General features: G+C 41.2%; 1 protein-coding gene across 1 annotated transcript in view; it reads right to left on the minus strand.

The window, feature by feature from the left end:
- Window positions 1–18776, minus strand: part of LOC308495607 (uncharacterized protein) — a 45358-nt gene extending 26582 nt beyond the window's left edge. Inside the window, exons 1-6 of the mRNA XM_081080576.1 lie at window positions 18390–18776; window positions 14843–14957; window positions 14508–14681; window positions 9298–9404; window positions 7845–7982; window positions 5431–5501 (exon numbers count right to left, since the gene is read on the minus strand). Coding sequence (XP_080936702.1) covers window positions 5431–5501; window positions 7845–7982; window positions 9298–9404; window positions 14508–14681; window positions 14843–14957; window positions 18390–18640 — 856 coding nt within the window. The 5' untranslated portion in view covers window positions 18641–18776. The remainder of the gene's footprint in view (window positions 1–5430; window positions 5502–7844; window positions 7983–9297; window positions 9405–14507; window positions 14682–14842; window positions 14958–18389) is intronic.
- Between the last annotated feature and the right edge of the window lie 2376 nt (window positions 18777–21152).

Genomic DNA, 21152 nt, shown 5'->3' on the forward strand with positions numbered 1-21152 from the left:
ACTATCACTTGTAGTATAATAATGTACACTGATTATAGAGTTCCTTTGCTTTCTAAACTTCTTTATTGCTTATAAAACTAAAAACATAGCTCTAGTATGAAAAAGCAGTGGTTAACAGAATATGTGAAAAGGAAACAAAAAATTATATCCATGTAGGATGAGTTCCCCATGGATATACCAAGAAACTCAACATTCAGAGGAAAAAAACGTGTCTTCCCTATTGACCTGCTGTTCTTCTCTCTCCATCTGATAATGTCCTAGTCACTCTTCTCATGTCCCATTGAAATGCTAGTGCACATTCTGGAAACCTAGGAATCATCTTAGTTTTCTCACTCCCCACTAACTTTTTACATTCAATCATCACTAAATTGTATTAACCATAACACTCTCCAGGCTCTGCTTTATTTTTCCACAGCCACTGCCCTAGTCAAACAGGGGCTCTTAGCAGATGGCTTTCACAGGGGGAAGAAATGAAACACCACCGACTCTTATTGTTGCTTCCTAAATATATAGGATTTATTTTCAGCAAAACAAATGAGAAAGACATTAGCCAGCAAAGACCAACATGTTAAATTGAATAAATTAACCTTCCTGACTTTTTTTTCTTTCAAAATGGATGGGTGAAAAATATCACAATGGACTGATACTAGTCCAAGGAAGTAAAAGCTTCCTTTGTCTGCCACTTATTTTCATGTGCTTTTCTTCAATCTATCCTCTATGTGAGGGGCCAGCAAACTCCAACCTGCCATCAATTTTTGTAAATAAAGCTTTACTGTAGCACAGTCTTGCCTATTCAGTTGGCCCACGACTGCTTTCACACCATGATGGCAGATTTGAGTAGGTATGACAGAGACCACATGGCCTAAAATCAGGCCCTTTACAGAATAAGCTTGCTGGTCCCTGCTTTATACCACAACCAGAGTGTCCGAATGCCGTCTCATCTTGTTCCTAGTCTGCTCAAAACTCTCCCATGATCCCTGCAGTAACCATTGCTGAGTCCCTGCCCACTTGCCATTTCTTCATCTTCATTCTCACTGGAGAACCACAATGCTGTGTGGATATTTACTGTCCCAATACACAAAGAACATGGCCTCTCTCCAGCTCCACAAAGAAAAATGATTACACTAAGCTAATCACAGTGACTGCTTTACCCCTAACTGCTGTGGGAACCAGCATGTGCTGTACCCTAGCCTGTAAATGTTAAGGGATCTACTGGCAGCCTCTCAGTCTTCTTCCTATTTAAAAGAATCACATAGCTGAACATCACCGTTTATCAGGGAAACAGATATCAAAACCACAGAGCAATACCACCTCATTACTCTCAGATGGCTACCATCAAAATGGCACCATATAACAAATGTCGGCAAGGAAGTGGAGGAAAGGAAAAACAGAGCCTGCACTGTTTTTGGATTTGTAAATTGTTATATTCACTGGGGGAAACAGTATGGAGATTCCTCAAAATATCAGAAATAGAACTGCCATGAGATCTTGCAATTCTACTTCTGGGTATTTGTCCAACAAAAACCAAAACAGTAATTTGAAAAGACACCTGCACCTCTATGTTCACTGCAGCAGTATATATAATAGCCAGGATATGGAAGCAACATAGGCGTCCTTCGATAGATGAATGCATAAAGAGGATTTGATATGTGTGTGAGGTGTGTGTGTGTGTGTGTGTGTATACAGTAATACTATAACTGATATTAGAATAATTAACTCATCCTTAATATAACTGATATAATAATAACTCATCCATAAAAGATGAAATCTTGCCCTTTGTAACAATGTGGAAGTTCCTAGAGGTATTATGTTAAGTGAAAGAAGACAGAAAAAGACAAATACCTTATGATCTCATTTATATGTGGAACCTAGAAAAGCAAAACAAACAAAACAGAAACAGACCCATAGCTACAAAAAAGCAACTTGATTGTTCCCAGATGAAAGGGAGTTGAAGAGATGAACGAAAAAGAAAGTGAATGAGAAGTACAAACTTCCAGTGATGAAATATCTAAGCCACAGGGATGTAGTTGACAGCACAGGGAAAATATCAATAATATTACAGTCACTTTGAAGGGTGATAGATGCTTACTAGACATATTGTGGTGATAACCTCGCAAGGTATATCAATGTCAAATCACTATGTTGTACACCTGAACTGATATAATGTGGTATGCCAACTATATACCACAGAAACGCAGTCCTTCAGCCTTTGGATATTGTCCTGTGAGAATATGATGCTTGGAGCCGTTGCTAATTAACCAGCCAGCAAATGAGACTTAAACAAAACACTGACAACCTCACAACTGAAACAGGGACAACAACAGGCAACTCATGGCATCACAGAACCACCAAAACCATCCTGGTGCCTCCTGTTGTAACCACTGTTAATTAGGTCACCTATCACCTGCAGCTAAACTATTCTAACTGATATATTTCCCAAGGCCTACAGGATAAGAGCAACTCCTTTCTCTAGAACTAAAGACTTTCTTAAGCTCGCCTTACCTAGGTGTTCACCACCTTCTCAACCATTCCCACAGCACGCTTTTTATACCATCAAAACTGAACTGCTTGTAAATCCTGCGAAGTTCACTGTGTATCTTAGCCTATGTCTGCAGTTCCTTCTGCCAAACCTGTAATCTTGATTATTGTTTCCCCTGCCCAACACGGTCCTGCCTCTTTATCTGGCCAACTCCCACTCACACTGCATACTTCCCTTAAATCCTACCCAGGTTTTTACAACCGAAATCATCATCATGGACATAAAGTGTCTGGCCCACGAGATCTGACAATTAGGTTCACGAAGTCATCCTAGAAAAAGTGCTGCATACCTCATTGCTGAATATCACTCTGGTCACATTCTAAGTACTGCCCGTGGGAAGCTGTGCACCGATGCTAGTGCCTAGTCCACCCTTCAAAGCAATTTTGGAACTCTTTTTCTGGAATGGCCATCAGAGCTGTTGTTGTATTACTCTTGATGTCCCGAATGTCATCAAAATGTCTTTCTTTCAGTATTTCCTTTATCTTCGGGTAAAGAAAGAAGTCATTGGGGACCAGATCAGGTGAGTAGGGTGAGTATATCAATACAGTTATTTGTTTACTGGCTAAACACTCCCTCACAGACAGCGCCGTGTGAGCTGGTGCATTGTCGTGATGCAACAGCCATGAATAGTGGGCCAAAGGTTGAGGTTGTTTTCTTCTAACATTTTCATGCAGTCTTTTCAGAACTTCCAAAAACTAAACATGCTTAACTGTTTGTCCAGTTGGTACAAATTTATAATGAATAATCTCTCTGATATCAAAACAGGTTAGCAAAATTGTTTTGATTCTTGATTTGGACTGGAAGAACTTTTTTGGTCATGGAGAATTGGCTGACGTCCATTGTGCACTTTGATGCTTTATTTTAGAATCGTATTGGTACACCCAGGTTTCATCACCAGTGAAAACACGGCTCAAAACATTGTCTTGCCTCTCCAAAAGGTCTTGGCAACCTTTGACTCTCCTTTGCTTTTGTTCATCGGTGAGCCCCTTTGGATCTATTTTTGCACACACCTTTCTCATGCCAAGATTTTCAGTTAAAATTTTCCTAACTGTTTCTGTATCGATGTTTACTTGGTCTGCTATGCTTCTCACAGTCAGCCAATGATTTTGACTCACAATTCAATGAATTTTTGCAATGTTTTCCTCAGTTCTGGTCAATTCTGGCCACCATGACGTCTCTTCATCAGTGACACAATCTTTCCCCTCAGAAAAATGTTTAATCCATTTGTTCATGGCCGTTTTCTTCATGACATTATCCCCATGAACCTGGACTAACATGTTCCTGATTTCACTTCCACTCTTGCCAAGTTTAACAAGAAATTTAATGTTTGATCATAGCTCTGATTCAAGCTCAGACAGCCTCGCAATGGCACACAAAAACATGCAACAACAACGAGCAAGACACTGCCACTCAGCAAGACACAGCCACACATCAACACAAACACAACTCTGAGACACTGATATACCAAGGTTATGAAACCTTACTGAGCTGTTTGTACAGTGCTGCCAATGTAAGCGCACGGTGGCAAGTTCTCAAACTTAATTGTCAGATCTGATACTACACACCGAATAACAAACAATAATGATAATTATAAGCTCTCAGTGGGCTCTGGCACCTAGTAAGCACTGTGTAAAGTATAATAAATAATAAAAATGACAATAATAAGAACACGCTCTTGGAGGTAGGGACTGTGGTTTTAAAATGCTTGTCTTCTACAACATCAAAATAACACTTAGTGCCTAAAAGACACCTGATGGTTACACAGCAAATGGCTGCAGAGGCAAATAAATAAATAAATGAAAAGATCGCCCTTGAAAAATCTGTTTTAAGAAACCATAGAAATAAACCAGGGACAGCTCTAAAGTCTTAGGGGCACATTAAAGATCAAATTCCGTTTCATCTCTGTGTTTCCTATAACTTGCAAAACCACCGACACAAGTGCTTTGATAGAGGTCTACTAAGTTAAAGGGGTCCTCGGGCATTTCAGATTGCACAGTGCACAAGGTGCCACATTCAGTGAGTAGAATAGCGTTTTTGTCATTGTGAAACTTTTCTGTACTTTTATTATAATCTTTTGAGTCCTAAGTTAGGCTATGGGAACATTTATTATGATTATCTTTTGACTAGTGGCTACAGAGCATATTGTTCTAGAGAAATTACACTGTCATGACAACTATCCAACTAACAGAAGAAAACATCTTCTAATGAGGTCAACATGTCTCACTCTGTTTTGACTTATGAGGAAAAAAGGTGATAATAGTGAGACCTTGTTGGCATATCCACATGGAAAATAACCCATGCTTCTCAACAAGGCACAGCTTTACTGACTTGTATCAGTAGATACGTTTTAAAAACAGTCTCACTGCGATTCCTTCACACTGGCTAAGTTTTGCAGCTCTTATTGTTTGCCATTTGTTTGTGGGACTAGGAAGGTATTGTTGAGTTCCTAGTTTTAGTTACATTATGGTGAGACAAACCACAATGTAATAACAAGAATTCAATCACTACATGTAATCCATTTGCTGTAAAATTTAAACAAATATTTATTTTTACAAGTCCAACTTATTGACCAACTTATAAGGTGATTATAGAAGCAACATACAACATACTAATTTAAAAATCATTTTTCTTATTTACATAAATATCACATGGGATTGTAGGGGTCATGACTAGATAAATGAGTTTCTTTTCTCTCAGATTTTAAATTACCTACAATTAACTTTTATAATAATTCTGAATACTAGACTATGAAGAAAGACATTAACTAACAAAGAAAAAATATACATGCAATATACACATTTTTTTAACAGCTCTTTCAATAGCAAAACTTTCTTAGTCTTACTGTATGTCTGGTAGGACCACAAAGAATACTTCACCATTAAGAGTCTTACCTCGACTGTTACTGTCAGAAGACGTTTTACATCTCCTTTCCTTTTTATAATCAGAAATTAGTTGGGCGTTGCTATGTATAAAAGAGGTGAGAATATTACTGTTTTAATACTGACAGGAAAACATTTATCAAAACATGGAATTCTTAGAGTATTTCAGGTAATGTCTGAGCTAATATAAAAACTTGAATTATCCCATACGCTTCAATTTTGTAAGTTCTAAAGACAAACAAATAAAGAAACAAAAACTCATAGACACAGACAACAGTTCAGTGGTTGTCAGAGAGTAAGTGGAAGAGGGGATAGTAGAAAAGGGTAAAGGGGGTCAAACATATGGTGACAGAAGGAGAACTGACTCTGGGTGGTCAACACACAATGTGATATATAGACAATATATTAAAGAATTGTACATTTGAAACCTATGTAATTTTACCCCTATTGTCACCCCTATGTCACCCCTATAAATTTAAGTTAAACCCCTATGTCACCCCTGTAAATTTAAGTTAAAAAAACCCATAGTAAGTTGCACAAAATGTTTCTTAAGCATGTGATTAAAGAAGACAAAAGAGCAAGGTGAACCAGTCATGCTGAGGGCACTACAGTTCAGTCAGTTAATTAGAATTAGCAGGGGCGAGAGCTGAGAACTCAGAAATCCTAGTTCTATAGCCCACAAGATCCGTTTTCGGGGAAGTCACCGCTGTTAGGCTCAGAGCTTTCCTCTACAAACCAAGCATCTCACTGCCTTATTTTACAGGTTGTCAGAGGATCAAATAGGTAATACAGCAAAATTGTAAGGCAACGGAATAACTTTTTTTGAGCTTTAGTTTTTGAAATTATTTTGGAATTCCAAATAAACCTAATGTGTGCTTTTCATAGGTTCTATTTAACATTCAAATGTTGCAGTTTACAGAAAATGTTTTTAATTTTGGTTATCAGCTACTCTCTTTGTGGTTTGTAATTCAGTACATCTCAGCTATTATGTAATTTGTAATTAAATGCGTTTAGAAATATGTTACCTCAATAAGGTAGATAACATAACTGCCCCTATTATCGTAGCTAATCACACCAGTGGCAGAAAAGTCACAGAAGTCAAGACCTGGCTTGGACTACTTCCGTCTCATGTCTACCTCCTGAAACTCTGACCTCTCAGATCTTTCTAACCTTCCTAGGCATCCCCAGTTGACGTGGAAGATAGAACACATGCACACTCATGAGGCGTGGAAGGGGTGCAGCTATTCTAACACCAAGTAACCTCCTTTAGATCCAGAGCTTTCTGTTTACTGGCTTCCGTGTCAGGCAAAATTTTAAATACTCTGAAACCTGAGGGAGAGTCAAGTCACTGGCCAGATTTTCATTATTTTGGAAAACAGATCACTGAGCCTCATCTTAACTAAGGAATCACAGGCAAGTTAGTGTCTACTACTCTGGGAAAGGCGCATGGGAACTTCCAGGACCTAAGGAAAGATACTCCATGGGATAGCAAGTGGCCTTGGGGTACAGATCTGGTAACAGGAGAAAGGAAAGTCTGATCTTCTCCTGCAGCATTACTGGCACCTCTCTGACAGCTCAGAAAGTTCCAACTAACATGTGCCGGCAGAAGACACAACAAGACACTCCAAAGGGTAAGTCATCATGGGGTTTGGGCTAAGATGTGGGCCCCGCATAGTTTTTCAGTGTTGGGGAAGGCTGTGTGTGGCTAAAGCTAGAAGTCCAGACTCCCGGGACAGGGAGCTGGTGCTCTGGAATAGGAGCTAAGGATGTAAGCGAGCATCTGCATGTCAAGTTAAAAATATCGCCACTTTGAAGTCCAAGTGTGGAAAACCATGGACACAGAGGACTCGGGATCAGCAAGGGAACCTTGGAGCATAGGGAGTCATGACGACAGGACCGTTTCTATAGCAACCGTGCAGCAACACAATCGATGGAAACCAATGAATGACCAGAATGACCTTCCTTCCCTCTCCATCTAACTTGTGAAAGAGGATGGTCCCCCTTGGACTTAGGGAACACTCTGGCTTCTTGAAAAATTCAAGAGGGGAGCATAGCCAATAGCCTCCAGAAAATAGAGAATTTCCTGCTAAACTGTACAATTTACACCCCCAAATAACTAGTTGGAAAAGTCAGAGAAGAGACATTATTGGTACCTGAAACACAGGGGTTATGCTTGGAATGAAATGGAGAACGTGGGGATCCCTAAAGATAAAGGTCTTCAAAGTTCTGGGATAAGGAATCTGTCCCTTCGCTACGTCTCACACGTCTGACTGTTTGTTTTCTGGCTGAGGATGTCTACTAACTCACTGCCATCCCCCCCCTGCCTGACCCCAGTTAGGACGTCTCACCTGTTCCCTAAGAAGTAACAGTGAAAGTGTCTGGAAGCCCAGTTTGTTGATAACTACCATTTCAATGTACACACTTACTCCGTCAAACCCTTAGATAAAGCATATTCTTCAGCAGTCCTTCCAATGTCATCTTGAGCAAAGACATCTGCACCTGCCTGAAGCAGAAGCCGGACTGTATTTGAGGACTTATTCTTTGCAGCAAGCATGAGGGCTGTTCTGAAATAACGGAGAGACAACTTCACCCTTAGGAACTTAAATTACGTAAACAGCAACATTGAGAGACTTTACCAAGTTCAATATATTGCTTATCTGTATAGAATTGACCATTTACATGCTTAAGTGTTCATCTTTGTAAATTATGTCCAAATTGTGTCTAAAATGAAGGGACATAAAAACAACAACAAAAAAAAAGCCTCTTGCTCCACTTGGGTATTACCTAGAAGGTGCTAATTTAAAGTTCTCTAATAGACAAGTAACTCTGCTGAGGTCACTTATCTGAAGTAGGTGAAGATTTCAATGAAGAATTTCCCATTTCTTCCTTAGTCTTATATATGGTACATCCAAAGTCAGCTAGAAGTCAGGCAAGTTAAAGCTACTTGGCAGGCTCAAAACAATAATATTAGTACTAATTCTAGTAAACATTGTCATCATTGAGTTAACGGTGCTCATAAGCATGTGCTGGGCACTGAATCACATGCCAGGTCATGACACACGACCATACTTGAAGGAGATATTATTTCCCTCGTTTCCACATCGGGAAACATGTTTGGTGATGACAGTAATGTTCCCATGGTCACACACGTGACACATAGGAAAGCTGAGCATTGAAGCCAGTCTTGAGTGAACTGAAAGCCCATCTCTTTTTTAATCACCCATCCATGACTTGTTTCATTAAAGAAGAAGTTTATTCAGTTAATGCTGTCTTTCTCCCTTCTACCCATACCAATTAAAAATGATAAAAAAAAACCATCAAAATAGACTAGAAATGAAAAAGGATAAAAACTGAGGAATATCTGGTAGTAGTAATTCACAGTCACTTAGGGCAAACCCTATAACATCAGTATTCCTTGAAGAAAACAATTTAAAGCAGTCATCCAAACAACAAAATCAACTCCTATTTACGTTTAACGTGCATCTTTTAAGGAAACCTGAATACACAGTAGAGGTTAAAAAAAACTGTCAGAGAGACTAAATCCAATATTGTATCATAAACTAAGTTAGAGTCCATACTATACAAAACTAGTAAAGTTACTGTGAAAACCCTTTAGCTAATATAATACCATGTGACCAAAAACTGCAATGACAAATGACATCAGTCGATATCATAAATGAATATGAATCCTGTAGGCTACGGTTCTTCCTGTTCACCAGGCAGAATAATTGCTTTTCTACCTAACTGACGATGTGCTGATATTTTTCACTTTGTAATTATAGGTTAATCCTCTTCTTCTTAATTTAATCTTTCTGACTTGAGTAACTGTTACCGCTCTAAAACAGTTCTAAGTTAAAAAAAAAGAACAAACAAATGTACCTTTTCCACTTATCAACTGCATGTATGTTTGCATGTCTCTCGAGTAAAAATTCCACCATTTTCCAGCGGTCCTTATACACAGCAAATAAAAGTGGTGTAAAATCAAACTGTAAAACAGAGAAAACAATTTATAGCTTAAAAAGCTAGATAGTTCTAAATTGAATTTGAAAACTCATAAAAGATCCTCTAAACTTGAACATACACTAGAGAAAGTAAATAAAAAGTAGCCCTCTGTGTTGTCGTCTGCTGCTCCTTCCCTTTAAAATATCCTCCTCCTTCCTCTCCAACAGATGGACTTCCACCTCATTCTCCAGAACTCCCTTCAAACACTGACAGTCCTGGTGCCAAGAACTTTGCTCCCATCACAATCTCTATCGCACTATACTGCAGTTATTTTATCGTTCCCCACCTGAACCCAGAGCTTTCTGAGGGCAGGGGCTATTCTTCATCCCTGTATCTCCAAGTTCGAAAACATAGACGTAAATGCTTTAAGTCGTTTTATTGAATTGATAACCTAAATAATTATTTCTGGGGTAGAGTTTGTTACATTATATTCCAAAGAATATGTACTTTAGCAGAAATTAATTACTGTGCCCCAGTAGGAATATTCCAGAAAGATCACCGGTATTTGAGAAATATAAAACTGTGCTTTATATGGCTATTACTAAAGAAGTGTTTCAGGTCGCTTAATCCCGATTTGACAATACTTTTCTGTGGCAAACATTAACATCTGAAGTATCATAGAATTTCAGGGATACAGTTTGGAGAGCTTTCCAACAGAAGTGAAGGTTTTCTGCAGTTTATACAAACTTGCTTGCTTCTCTTCTATCCATGTTCTCAGGATCCCAGATGTCAACTTCAGGCTCTCCTGCTCCAAAAGGGTCACTAAGGAAATGGACTCTAAATTAAAAAGAGTTAGGCTTCAAATGACCTTTGATTGCTTATCACTAAATGGTCCATGGGTTTTCTCCCATTATAAGACGATGGGATTTTATCTTGGCTGTTGGTAAGCTCAATGTGAAATTTTATTCTCAGTTACAAGGATAATCTTGGGACCCCAATGCCTATCTACTTTTTGAAAAAATCTGTTTTTTATTCTGTTTCTATTTTAATTGCTACTTAAAATTATTTTATAGCTCAGGCAAAATATAACTCCGAAATAAAACATCATGGCTTATCAGTTAACGTTTTAATACTGATCTATATGGATGATTTTTAGCATCATGAAAGTGACTAAATCACTTGCATTTTTAAGGAACCACGTTGAGGAGGATGATAGAATACTGCCTGGACTATGCATAACATCTACAACTATAACCATCATTGACCTCATAAGACTTAAAGACATTTCAATGGGTATGATTATTTATAGGACGTATAATGATAAAGGAAGTGTTTTGTTTTTTGTTTTTTTTAAAAGAAAAACAACTTAGGAATTCTAGCTTGAAAAACTCAGTCTCATTCTAAGGTGATTAATACAGAATACGTATAATAAATCAATATAGACTGTCTTGAAAATCTTGAAGCGTTTATCAAAATATTCTATAAAACAGGAATCGCACACTCCAGTGCTTACGGAGGCAAAGAAGGTGACCCAAGTAAGTGAAGAAGCCAGGTGGGGACAGTAGCACACTAGGGAACACATGTCTCATATAAGAGGCGCAGCCTCGCCACAGGACACCCATCTGTAGTCAGGGCTCAAGGGGACCAGGCTTGATTCTTTAGGAGAAGCTTGACATCCTTATTTCTTCATGAGTCTCCAAAACTTTCGATGTTCACTCAACATATGGAGGTAAACTAAACATATCAAGGAGCCATAATTAGTCCGTGGCCCACTTGGGATGTTTTATCTGCTGTTTCCAAACGTTTGTGTATAATGTGAATATTTGTATGTAAAATCTTTCTGTTTTTTAGTATCATATGCTTCATTAAAAAACTGGGCCCCAACATGCAATAAAACTGTCATTTAGACTCATTACACCCACTTCAAGAATTTTTCCCATTCTTATTCAAACCATAATCTATTTGTATTCATTTTTCAGATTGTTAATCCAATGGACAATTACATTATAGGACTGCTGACACTAAATTATTGACACTTCCCATCTGTATTGCTACTAACTTCATGGGATTTCATGTTTAAACCTACCATCGTGATTATGCCACGGCTCTATGAATTTCACAGACATACTGAGAGAATTTATCACACACTTTCGATCATTGCAGCATCATTTACGGTGGCCAAGGAGTGGAGACAACCAAACTGTCCTTCAACAGATGACTGGATAAAAAAGATGTGGTATGCATACACAATGGCATACTACTCTGCCATAGAAAAAATAAAATGCTGCCCTTTGGGACAACACGGATGGACCATGACATTATTATGCTATGCAACACAAATCGGACAGAAAAAGTCGAGGACCATCCGACTTCACTCATATGAGGGATATTAAACTGAAAGCAACAGACGAACAAGACAAGGAAACAAAAACTGATAGACACAGACAACAGTTCAGTGGTGACCAGAACGTAAGGGGGGGACGGTGGATAGTAGAGAAGGGTAAGGGGGGTCAAACATACAGTGAAGGCAGGAGAACTGACTCTGGATGGTGAGCACATACTATGACATACAGATGACGCATTATAGAAATGTACACTTGAAACCCATTTAAATACAATAACCATTGTCATCCCAATAAATTTAATTAAAAACAAAGAAAAGAAAACTGGAGATTTACAGAACAACAGGCAAAAAAAGTAGGTTCACAATTTCCTATTACTGCAGGAAAACCCCACTTGCAGTAAGCATTTGTTGATCTAACAACCTGAGCACAAACAAACATGCAAAATTCTTAAAGGGCCCGATTCTATGCATTAGGAGACCACCCATCAGCAAATTTCTAAAGATTCTCTGAGCGCCAGTGAATGACTGATGGCTGAAAGGAAAAAGGTTTTCTTCTTTAAGCCAGCAGGTACCGCCAATGATATTTCCTTCCACTTCTCGAGCCCAGAGGTACAGACAGTTCAAAAGTCAGGCGAAGAGCGTTGGGAAGGAGAGAGCTGAAGGAGAATCACCTCTCACACTCCACCTCTTCTAGAGATTTCTTAAGTATTTGAGATCTGCGAATTGATACATTGCACTAGTAGTTCTTAACCAAGAGTTGTATCAGAATCTCAGGGAGATATTTCTAAACAACACATGTCCAGGCCTTATTAGCTTTCCATAGTCAAAACCTTCAGGAAGAGCCTAGCTTGTAAATGGTTTCCAAGTTCCTAGGGTGACTGTGATTCGCCAGCAGAATTCTAGCCGAGAACTAGTCCGGGAGACGATCCCTTCGGTCTCTTCTCTAGCCTAAGTCACCAATTTCCTCTGACATTGACGATTAGGCCAAATAAAAGTGGAAGAGACATGTCACTTATGAAAACCACACTTAATTTCCTGGGTAGGAGTGGAAACGGGATTAACAATTAAAATGCAACTTGATTTCATTATTGCTAAACCCCTTACTTCTCATGGGACAGTCTACATTTCACAGCAGAGTTTAGACTCTTCCCTAGGTGGCTCTTTCTGCCAGAACAGATGACATGTCACTTAATTGTCTGTCCTTCCCTCCTTTCCCACTTAATTGCCACCTGTTCACTGCAATCTGGTGGATTCGGAGCCTTCCCAGATGTGGTCTCAGGGAAGTTTAAAACTCACTAACTCTCTCTCAAAACTAAGGATTATTATCCCCCAAAACTGAAGAGGACCTTGACTAAGCACATAAACTGAAGAAAAACAAAAATAAAAAGCCTCTTTTTTATTAATTAAACTTATTGGGGTGACACTGGTTAGTAAAATTACGTTGGTTACAAGTGTCATTTCTATGATACAGCATCTATATGTCGCATTGTGTGCTCACCACCAGAGTCAGTTCTCCTTCCACCACCATATGTTTGACCCCTTTTTCCTCATCTATCTCCCCTCCCCCCTTTACCCTCTGGCAAATATTGAACTGCTGTCTGTGTCCATGAGGTTTTGAAAAACCTCTTCTTGTTATTTCCCTTCAATAGCCAAATTTCCAAATTGCCCTGCATATTTCTGATGGTTATTTCCTTTCCCTTTCCTTTTTCCCTCTTAGGCTTTAGCCAATGAGTACTAAATAGCTTTATATAAATCGTTTGTTTATAAAAAAAAAAATTTGTCAACAGCGGGAAGATTTCTATGATATTGTAAAATGCTTTTTTGTTTGTTTGAGTTTTAAGGTAAAGCCGATTTCAAAGGCAAATTTTGCCTTCCTACATTGTTTTGCATTAATTGGAAAACAACTCGGACGTGAAAAAACACTTAAAAAAGGAAGTGTTGCCTGTAACAAGTTTTGTTTTCACACGTAATTTGTCGTAAGTGCATAAAAGAGAGCTGTGCCCTCTACTGCTACTTTAGAGGTATCATCACGTAAAGTAAAATTTTAGAAAATTAAGTTCCAACTGTTTGCATTCAGGGAACACTTGAGCTTCCAAAAATGTAAAATTGACCCTTCCTCTGTCAACCAAGGGCATTCCTGCTGGGGTTGCAGTGGCGAGCAGTGATGTACGTCCAGGAACAAAAAGGGGTGAACGCGTCCCCATCACCTGCTCCCTCTGTACACCTAAAACCTGCCCAGCACCTCCACAAGGCTGAGCAGGAGCTCCACTCCGAGGTGGAGACCTCAAGGGGGGCCGTGGCTGGCAGAGTGGCTAGGAACGCAGGTGGATGCCCTTGCTGGATGTCCAAACGTGACTGGCCTTCCTGCCCTAATCTTCAGAATCCCCGAGGCCTGGGGTGCTCAGGGCCAGTGTCCTGCTGCTTCCCCTCCCTACCTGCACACCCCCAGCTCCCTGGCGGGACCCAGGCTCCACTCCTCCTCCCACACACCCCCAGGAACACCCATCTCTTAGGCCCTGCCCTGCAGCTGCCACCCCCACATACTTCCCTCCCCCGGGGTCTTCAGTCCTTGGTGTGAGTGAACCTGGCACCGACTCCTAAGCAGTAACAGGACTCTTACAGGACAGAGCTGGGCCCTTTCTGTGGCCACCCCATTTCCCCTTCCTGACTTGGCTTTGGACTTGTTTCTATGGCGACAGGGCCAGGTGTACAGCATGCTGTATATATCGACTAGAAATAAAATGCTTGTGGCTGAAACACATGTATTACAAATATTGTGTAAATACAGTCTGTGGATCTATACCTCATTGGTTGCTTCCATGTCTGCCTGGTGTTGCAGCAGCAGTTCAGCTATCGCGGTGTTGTGCCCCATGGCCGCGTAGTGGAGAGCCGTGTTGTCACGGAAGTCCTTCACATGTGGATCCGCTCCATGCTGTAGTAGGATTGTTGCACACTCCTCTTCCTGGCACTCCACGGCCTGTCAGGATACGTCATTAAATAAACGGTAAATTATGGGAATTCAAAGTAAGCATTCCACAAGTTTCCACAATTAGTTATAGTTGATTGAAACTATTTCATTTTTATTCTAAATAGTTAAATAAAATCCATCTCCTGTTGACAGAGCTGGCTACCACATACCTTTATTAGAGCTGTCTTGTTTCTGTTGTCACCGAAATTCATCTGGCATTTTTTCTCTGCTAGAAGAGTCACCACTTCCTCATGGCCAAAGGCGCGGGCCAAATGGAGAGCAGTCCTATGAGGGTGAGAGGACATTTAGGACATTACAGGGCACTGTCTCAAACATGCAGCTCTGCACGCAATTGTAAACATGACGCGCCACTCCAATGCCTTCAGAACCAACATGGAGTTTTCTTCTGCACAAAGTACAATATTCACGAGCTCTTGTTACTCGCCACACTAAGGACAGAGCAGCCTATGTGACTACAGAGAGCATGCCCTGGGGAATCAGCTCAACTCGGGTCTGATCCTAATTTAACTCGACCACTTATTAGCTGTCCCTTAGCCTTTGTGTGCCTCCATTTCCTCATCAACAAAATGGGGATAAAAACTGTAGTTAACATCACAGGACACTGTTGTGGGCTTACATGGGAATCTATGCAAAGTGTTTACTTAGGTTCCTAGCACAAAACACACAGCTCAATAACTGTTTGGTAATATTATCAGAATCATTACCATCACTACTACTTTAAAAGACAACATTTCAATTAAGTAAAATGATATCATTCCACCTACTTTGCAGCTGTGTTTTAAGGATTAAGAAAGAACACTGTATTTCAGTGATTCTAAGATGCTTCTTTTCTCATATTTTAACACCTCTGACTCTGGAAGGCAATGTATAATTCAGAATGCCTTGAAAGTATAGTTGGAGCATTTAAATAATTTCTTACTGGTATTTATAAGAACGGGCATCCTACCACCCTAACGTGAAGTGAAATAATGGAAACACACCAGACCTTCCGCAGTTCTCATCATAAGTTGGCATCTAAATAAATGTTCATTCTTAAGAGCATCATGGGGAAAGAGGACTAACATCACCAAGAAATTCTTGTTTTGATTTTCAAGAAACCTGAAGCCAAAAGAGACTCAGCATTCAAGTGACTAGGGATGGCTCCTTTCATTGACTGTTTTGATTCATAGATTACATGAAAATCGGATGATTTCCAGTGATCGATACTCGTATTTAATACTATTGTACACTAGCTAAACAGCAAGTTTGGTCACTGTTCACAATGTCCTAACTGGAGAAATCCTTTTGTTTGAAACGAGGGAGGAAAAGCTTCAATGGATATTAGGTACTAATACTTCCATTTACAATTTTTCATTTCGCTCCTACTGGGCAACATAAAGTTTTTTAAGGATGAAGAGGGCCTGAGAGATACATTCTGAGAGTCCCGAGTAGACTGTGTCTGCTCCATAACAGGTATTCAGTGTATATCTGATGAATAAATGCATTGAAAGAAGGGATAACTACAGCTGGAGAGTTCAATGTTTTTAAACAAAATGTTTATAGTAATGCAGTACTTCTGCAATAGTAATAATCACTTATATGTGCTCTTTTTGATTTCCATAAAGACAGAACCAAAATGATGAATCAAAAATCATTTAATATTATAGGTAGTGAAGCTCTATATAATAAAAAATTAAGTGTGTACAGAAATATAGATACATGAACTTCTACCAGCACAGATAAAAAGACTGCCTTTACTTTTGAAGAGGCTAAAAGTTGCCAGAATATACCAATCTTTAAAAAAAAAATTTGGACATAGAAGTGAGAAATTGTTTTAATCTGTACAAGATGCATATTCCTGGGAATAATGAAATATTACCTGGGATTACTTTATTAATAACAAGCTGTTACTAGAATTCCTGTATATGTTCAGTGTAGAGATCAGATTTTTTAAAAAAGAAAATGTCACAGTACAAACACTCAGATATCAAGTTTGCACATATTTTTGGCTAAAATAACATCATAGTCTGTGTGTGTCTATATAATCAAAGGAATGCTTTCTCCTTTTCCAATCTACCAAAGTACATCTTTGCATGTAAACATGTATGTATTATCCATACCACCTTCAATGGTCTCAGGTAATTCCACCCTACAGACGCACTGCAATTTATTTACGAAATCCGTTGATGTGAATTTTTCACAAGACATTGATATTGTAAGCAGTGCTGAGAAAAGCAAATTGTATGTGATTTATCTAATTATTTCATAAAGATATTTTAGTGCTTGAAATTGATGGGTAAAGGGAATATACATTTTTAAATGTGGTACTTATCACCAAACTGCCTCTTTGAAAAGTCAGAAGCAACTTAAATTTGAAGCAGCTGTACAAGTACCATGGTTCCTCATCTTCTCAACCTTTGAGGATGGAAAAGAAGTTTTCATTTCTTTTGCAACTTTAATTCCTTTTTTTTTTTTACCTAGGACACTAAGTATTGGTCACTTATAGATACACAGAAAGAACTTGGTCAAATTCAAAATTCGACTGCTTTTTTTCTGTTGATTTCAGACACTTCTCTATAAAACAAAGATACACTTTTCCCTGATATGTGTATGCTGTACATAATTTACAAGTACCTTTTCTTGTGCTTTGTTAGTATTATTATCTGACATACAGAGACTATTGATTTCTTATATTGCTCAACCAACCTTCTGAACTCTTGGTTTTTTTGAAGTCTTCGCCAACATAAAAAAATGTATAAATAGGAATTTCTGTTTTCTTCTGGTACTTTCCTCATTTCGTATATTTATAGTTTTTAATCTACAGTACATCTGGATCTTATTTTTGTGATATGAAAATCTAACGAATTTTCTCCAAATACTTAACAGGTATTTTTCCATCATTCATGAGTAATTCATATTTTCTACTAACCCTAAATGTCATCACTATGAAGCTCTAACATCCTGCATATATTAGGGTGTTTGGGCATTTTCTGCTATATTCCAATCATTTATCTCTCTTTTCAGCTCTTAGTAAAGAAATTGTGGCAATACAGCACCCGTTGACACCTAGAAGGGCAAATCTTCGTCTACTATACAGAATGATTCTTAATTTTATCACTACAATCAAAGAGCATGTGCAACCCAAAACTTTTAAAACCCTGAGAGTTTAGTTGGCTTATGGAAAACTGATAACTAGAGGAAGAGCACACACGGTGAGAAAACGAGTCTTCCTAGCCAAGACCACAGGCATCTTCCACTGGAAGCTTCCCTTCTAAGGCCCCTCAATAAACACCATACATACATGGGTGGACACTGATGTAAAACGGATACTGGGTTTTAGCTGAAGAACTTTTAGCCCACAAGTCGCTCTATTATGGGAATTAGTTTTCTCATTACGGACTTTTCTATAGTGTTTAACAATGTGGTCTAAAACTGTGCACATCAAAAGTAAAATGCTGCATATACTTCTTTTCATTTCTATTACTGATATTTAGTTAAATTGGTTTAACATTGTCAGTAAAGTGCTTTATAAGGGGAATTATGAGTGACGGGACCTTGAGAGTTTGTCCTGGTGCTCACCACGTGGGCCTGGGCCCTGGCCCCCAGGTAAGGGCCCCGCCCAGGCTGCGCTCCTCCCGGGGGAGCCGGCAGGTGGGCCCCTCTCCCAGGCCCCCGCCGCCTCCGGCCCGTGCCCAGCGGCCCCCCAGGCCCGCTCACCTCTTCTGCCGGTCTCTGTCGTTCAGTCTCTCTGGATGGAGCGAGAGCAGCTTCTGCACTCCGGCCACGTCGCCCCTGGAGGCAGCTCTGTGGATTTTTTGGAGATCTTTGTCTGGGATGCAGTACCCGGACTCCGAGGTGACCCCACCTCCGGTCTCAGGCTGCCAGCCACCACCATCGCTCTGGGGTCTCCTTCGGAAACCCAAGCCGGACCTGACCTTCAGAATCCCTAAGCCAATGAACCTCCTCATGGCCAAGCCACGGGCTTCAGAACCTCCTCCGCACTTCTCACGCCTGTTTTCTCCGCGCCCAGCCAACAGTAGCCTCTAGAGCAGCCAACTCCAGTCGCCACAGTATCCCCGCAGGACAGCAAGGCGGTTTGGAATCTCTCCGCCCAGAACGGCCGTCACCAAGCAACGGTGCACGGGGCAGAGGCCGAGGGCTGCGCATGAGCACAGAGCCCCGTGGCCAAGGTCAAGGGCACCCGGAGCCTACGTGCAAGGCCCAGGCGCCTCAAGCTTCAGAGGTGGCCTGTGGGCAGCGCTGAGTTCCATTCGGACCTCGGTGGGCGCTGGCCCAGGCTTCTGCTGGGTCGTCTGAGCAAAATGAAATAGGAAATTTCATTTCCTGAATTAAGAAAGCAGATATGTAACAGGCAGAGAACTTGGGGGAAGCAAAAACCATAAATGAGAGAAGAAAAAATACCTTTATGTACCCTAAAACTGAAATGTATTAATTTCGATTTATAAAACACAAAAGCATTTAAAAGCTTGATTTCCCAGAGAAAACTCTTGTATTTTTTTGGGGGGGGGTGAAAATTGCTTTAATCAAGATATTTCACTGAATTATAAAAATATGATACTTTGTGTTTTTGATTTTTGGAGCCTAACCCCTTTTGTAGGAGCTCTTGTTTCGCATAACACGGCAGTTTTAGGGCCCTGGCAGCCGTGCCGCACGGGGGCCACCTGTGCACCACACGTCACAGGGGTGTGGCCTGCCTCTGAGGCCTCCGTGGCGCGGTTCTCCCGTGGGGATCCCGCTGACAGCGACAGCACCTCCGAGGGTGCCCTTCGCGGGCCTGTTACCTCCAATGACCGCGGAGCCATGTCCGTCCGCTCTGACCCAGGGCTCGCCCCCATCTGTCGGTCCAGAACGACCTACAGTAGAAAAAGGCAGAACGACAGGGGGGTGGAAAGGCGGACTTTTGAAAATCCACAAACAGTTGAAAGCAGACAATCGCAGCCACAGAAATGAACGAGAGCCGAGGCACTGAGACTGGAAAGGGCAGAGAAGGGGAAGGCGGACCCACAGAGGACTTCGGGGAGCCTCGGGACGCAGAGCGGCTGGCAGGCCGCGGGCGGAGGGCCACGCACCTGCGCCACCTGCGGGCGGCCGGGTCGCCGCGCGCGCCGGGGCTCCGGGCCCCGCCCCCGGGGCACAGCGGGACGCGGCCACCTGTCCGCGGACGGCGACTGGGCCCGGGCGGCCGGGGAGCAGCGCCGCCTTCAGCGGGGTGGCGGGGCCGAAGCGCACGGCGGAGAGGCAGCCGGTGAAGCCCCGCGCGCCGGCTCGCAGCGTGTCCGGGTCCGCGCCGGGGGGCTCTGCGGGCGCAAGAAGAGGGCACACACGTGAGGCGGGGCCGCGGGCGGGGCCACGGGCAGGGACCTCTCTGCGAAGCCTGGGCGCGGCCTTCCTCGGGAGACGCGACAGGGCCCCCTGTGGCCTCGGCCGAGGACCCGCGGGACGGCCTGCCCGCCGCCAACTGCACTTTCCCCAGCGGCGTTCACCGTGACAAACCAATGAAATCCCCCGCCACTTCCGTTTTCAAATGATCATTAAAGTGGGCAACCTAAATGAGCAAACTAAACAGAAACAGTCTCAGAGATATAGAGGAAAAACCGAGGGTTGCCAGATGCTGGGGGGTGGGGGTGGGGGAGAAGCCGAGGGGACCAGAAAGTGCAAATCAGTAGCCACAACATTGCCACGGGGATACATACGAAAGACACTTTGGGGAATGTAATCAACAATGCCGTGAAAACCCTGCAAGCGTCAGACGGGCACCCGTCCCATCAGACAGACCGCCCCACGGACGGTGTAGACGCCCGACCCCTGCAGTGTACACCCGAGGCTGAACAATACTGAATGTCAACCACAATTTAACACATATATAGCCACAGGATGTGGAGTACAGCATAGGGAATAGTCAGTGGTACTGTAACAGCTATGAACACTGCCACAGGGGTAGTACATTGGGGGCTTATCACTTTGTGAGGGAAACTCTTGTATTTTGAAACGTTTTATTTTCAACCTCAATATCTATCACCTTAGACCCAAAAATCTTCTTTAAAAATTGGAGTATACTTTGTACTTATCTGCTTTTTGAATAAGGCCTGTGAAACTAGAAATCTCTTTCTCTTTTCAGTATATATGTTAAGAAAGAAAGGAAATTTGCTGTTTTGCCTCAGGATTTCACCAATTTATTCAGTCTAGAATGGCTAGAAAAGATCCACATTTCCAATCCTTTCTTTAGTTGGTATTATATTCACTTGTCAATTTGTGACAACTGGACCAGTATTATTATAGCCGGTTTGATTTTCAAACACCTTTTTAAAAACCCACCTTAAATTTGTCACTTAAATCCTTCAGTTGTCTTTCCAAAGGTGAGTTTGCATTAAGTTAATCGATTCATAACTAACCACACTACTGACTGTTCATTTTTGGCAGTGTCAACACACTTGTCTGTACAATTATTTTGCCAATATT

Source organism: Rhinolophus hipposideros (assembly GCF_964194185.1).
Source record: "Rhinolophus hipposideros genome assembly, contig: HAP1_SCAFFOLD_100, whole genome shotgun sequence".
Classification (NCBI taxonomy): Eukaryota; Metazoa; Chordata; class Mammalia; order Chiroptera; family Rhinolophidae; genus Rhinolophus; species Rhinolophus hipposideros.